Raw genomic sequence first — 2866 nt, forward strand, 5'->3', positions numbered from 1 at the left:
AAGTTCCAGTGCGGGCCCTGCGAGTCAGAGGCATGACTGTTTGACTGTGGCCAGGAATCGTCTTGAGAATACCAAAAGTGTTCATCGTCCTTCTGTTCTTCGCGATCTGGAGGACTTGTTTGGTAGTCAGTGGTTACTCCATAGGATTTTATGTACTTCAAACTTGTGCGACCAATATTCCTTTGCTGGTCTCCTTATTTGATGTTGCGACACCCCTTTACACCTAAATTTCCCAGGCCACTAAGAACTCTCTAGGGTTGTGATTGAGCCTCCCATTCTATCAAGCATTCTTTAACTCGTAGAAATCAACACCGGTGAGTTTTTCCTGAGGACCCAGAACCTGGAAGTACAGTGTCTTGGTTACGCCATAAATGACATCCTGTTCCATTCCATAGCGCGACAGCAATGGGTCTTTGAAATAGAATGCTTTTCGCCCATCCGAAGATCTTCGTGTGATCAACCCCAACATGGCCGTCAGCCGTTTCTTAACCATGTCTCTTTGTCGTTTGGCACTATGAGAGAACCGAGCTAGATCGTCGAGAAGTTCGAGGCCACTCGCAATCAGGGACATAATCTTACTCGTAGTGCTGATCAGATCGTCGAATCTCCCTGCCACCGTAACAGTATCTAAGGCGGTAGTTGTCGCATACTCGATGCAAGCACTTGTGAGCCTGAATTCGAGAAATGAGTTTCTCATCGTCTCGTCGCTATTCAGATGCTGCACAAGCTCTAAGATGTCATAAGCATGGGACAAAGCGGCTTTCACGCGTGTTCCCACCTCCTTGGAATTCAGTGCAGCATGGTGCACGTAGCGATTCAAGTGAAGATTGATGCAATGGTACAATATCTCCATGTCGAAAAACATCATCCTGGTGTCCCCTTGTTCCCGCCATTTATGCAGGGACCCTCTCCACATGTGCAAGCGCTTGTGGATTTCGCTGTGAAAGGACTCCGAAGACTTCTGGTCCCCTGAAGCTGCACGGTATTTCTGTTGGTGAGTAAAACTTGCGACTTCATGAAACGTTGTTGCGAGATGTATCAGATGGACAAAGGACGGTGAATGTCCATGAGCGCCGCCACATATTGCATTGTCGCTCAGATATTCTGGGGGCGCAAGTGTTGTAGGATCGACATGGTCACCGAACCGAAAAGGAGTCTTAGTACCAGGTAGGTAAAGGTCATACTCCGACCACGCAACGGTCAAAAACGGGGTCGAGTAGCATCCATTCAAGCATTCGATGATAAAGGCAGCCCATGTCAGACTCCGTCGGCATTCAATTAGAGTGTAAGTATCGAGTTGAGCTTCCCATGATCCACTTTTCGATCTGGTCCAAATGCCAGCTTCCGTGTTGAATTGGAGGGCAAAGAGTGTGCGTATTGCCGAACCACAACAGTTCCATGCTGTGTTATACTCTCCTGTTGAGATAGACAGCAGTGTTGATAGAAGGTATGTCATAGCCAACTGGAATGTGGGTTCTTCACCACATAGCGTGAGCCCTTCTTGTACGATCGTCGAGAAGGCTGAGGTATAAGTACGGGAAGTCGAGGCATCGGCAAAAATGGACCCCAAGGCCAGGATCGAGTAGATCATCATCTTATCTGGCTGAGATTTATCCTTGCACATTTTCAACCATCGTACAAACATAGCGTTAGGTATCGCCGCAGAAGCTTGTCTGTCAACGAAGGTAAAGAACTTCCCTACGCAGTTTAGTGTCACCCGTGGGTTGATTTCATATGGATCCGCTTGCAAGGAGAAAGTGAGATTGGTGGACAATGCGGCCGTGAAGGGAGCTTGTGAGGTGGTTCCTGACTGCATCGGGGCTGCATCCTCGACGATTGCAATTTGAGATATGATTGGTGCAGAGGAATCCATCGTCTTCGTTCGTGGTGATTGCTCAAACGTTTCAATCAGTACAGCTTCACCGTTGGTCGGGATTTCGTTTCTTAGTCTCTTGATGGCCTTCATTGACGATATTGAAAACTCAGAGTCTGGAAAGTGCTCGTCGGCAACTTGCTTTGGCACATTCGGCTGGCCTGAAGACCCTGCTATGTCAGTTATCCCTATAAGGGTTGGAGGTTGGTCAGATGATTGGAGACTTGTGCTCGCCGGTTCAGGCCGCAATCTTTTACCGGTTAGCCAGACCGTCGCCAAACATTGGCAGCCTGTGGCTACTTACATCAACTCAGCATTACATTCGTAGCCACATTTTTGGCAGTGCACACACTTGGGCAAGCGCAGCTGACATTTCACCTAGGCATCTGGTCAGGATTAGTCTTGATATATCAGAGCCAATGTAGTCACCTTCTTCTCGTGACAAGGGTCGCATGCCTTTTCCAGCCGTTTCCACAGCTTCCCAGTCTTGGTGAAAGTTACTTTCTCATTCAAGCTGAAAATTTGGTTTGCTTCATGCCAAAGCTTGCGCTTGAGTGGAGATGGCGTGGCGTTGGAACTAGAGGGAGAACCATGGTCGAGATTGACATACGGAGAAGTGCAGTTGGGTGATTCTAGCGCTGGGAGCACGCAAGCACTAGATTTGGACGATTCCATACCTCTAAGCGCGAATTTGAGGGTATGATTGGCGTACTTTGAACCATATGAGTGAGCGGCTAAGTGCTTGTCCACAGAATGAAAAGCGTCGCTAGTGGAAGGGTTGATTGCAGTCCCTGCCACGACGCTGTAGTCGTGGTGAAAGCCTGGAAAAGGTTGTATCGTCGAGTTACTTGCAGCAAAAGCCGTTTGGCTCCTCTTCTCGTCTTGTCCTAATGGGATTCCAATCGTGGAAATGAGTTCTTGGAACGATGGCAGAGATGGCAAACCTGACTGCCATGAGTTTGGTCTTGTGGGAGGGCATCCTGCCCGAAGCTC

The 2866-nt window shown here is 48.6% G+C and overlaps 1 protein-coding gene across 1 annotated transcript; it reads right to left on the reverse strand.

The window, feature by feature from the left end:
- Positions 1–280: 280 nt before the first annotated feature.
- On the reverse strand, positions 281–2259 carry LTR84_012814 (uncharacterized protein; the record flags this gene model as incomplete). Its single annotated transcript, XM_064856328.1, has 2 exons — positions 281–2123; positions 2252–2259. The coding sequence occupies 2 exons, from the start codon at positions 2257–2259 to the stop codon at positions 281–283; spliced, it is 1851 nt and encodes a 616-aa protein (XP_064699733.1).
- Between the last annotated feature and the right edge of the window lie 607 nt (positions 2260–2866).

The sequence above is a fragment of the Exophiala bonariae genome, assembly GCF_035927105.1.
Source record: "Exophiala bonariae strain CCFEE 5792 chromosome Unknown scaffold_84, whole genome shotgun sequence".
Classification (NCBI taxonomy): domain Eukaryota; kingdom Fungi; phylum Ascomycota; class Eurotiomycetes; order Chaetothyriales; family Herpotrichiellaceae; genus Exophiala; species Exophiala bonariae.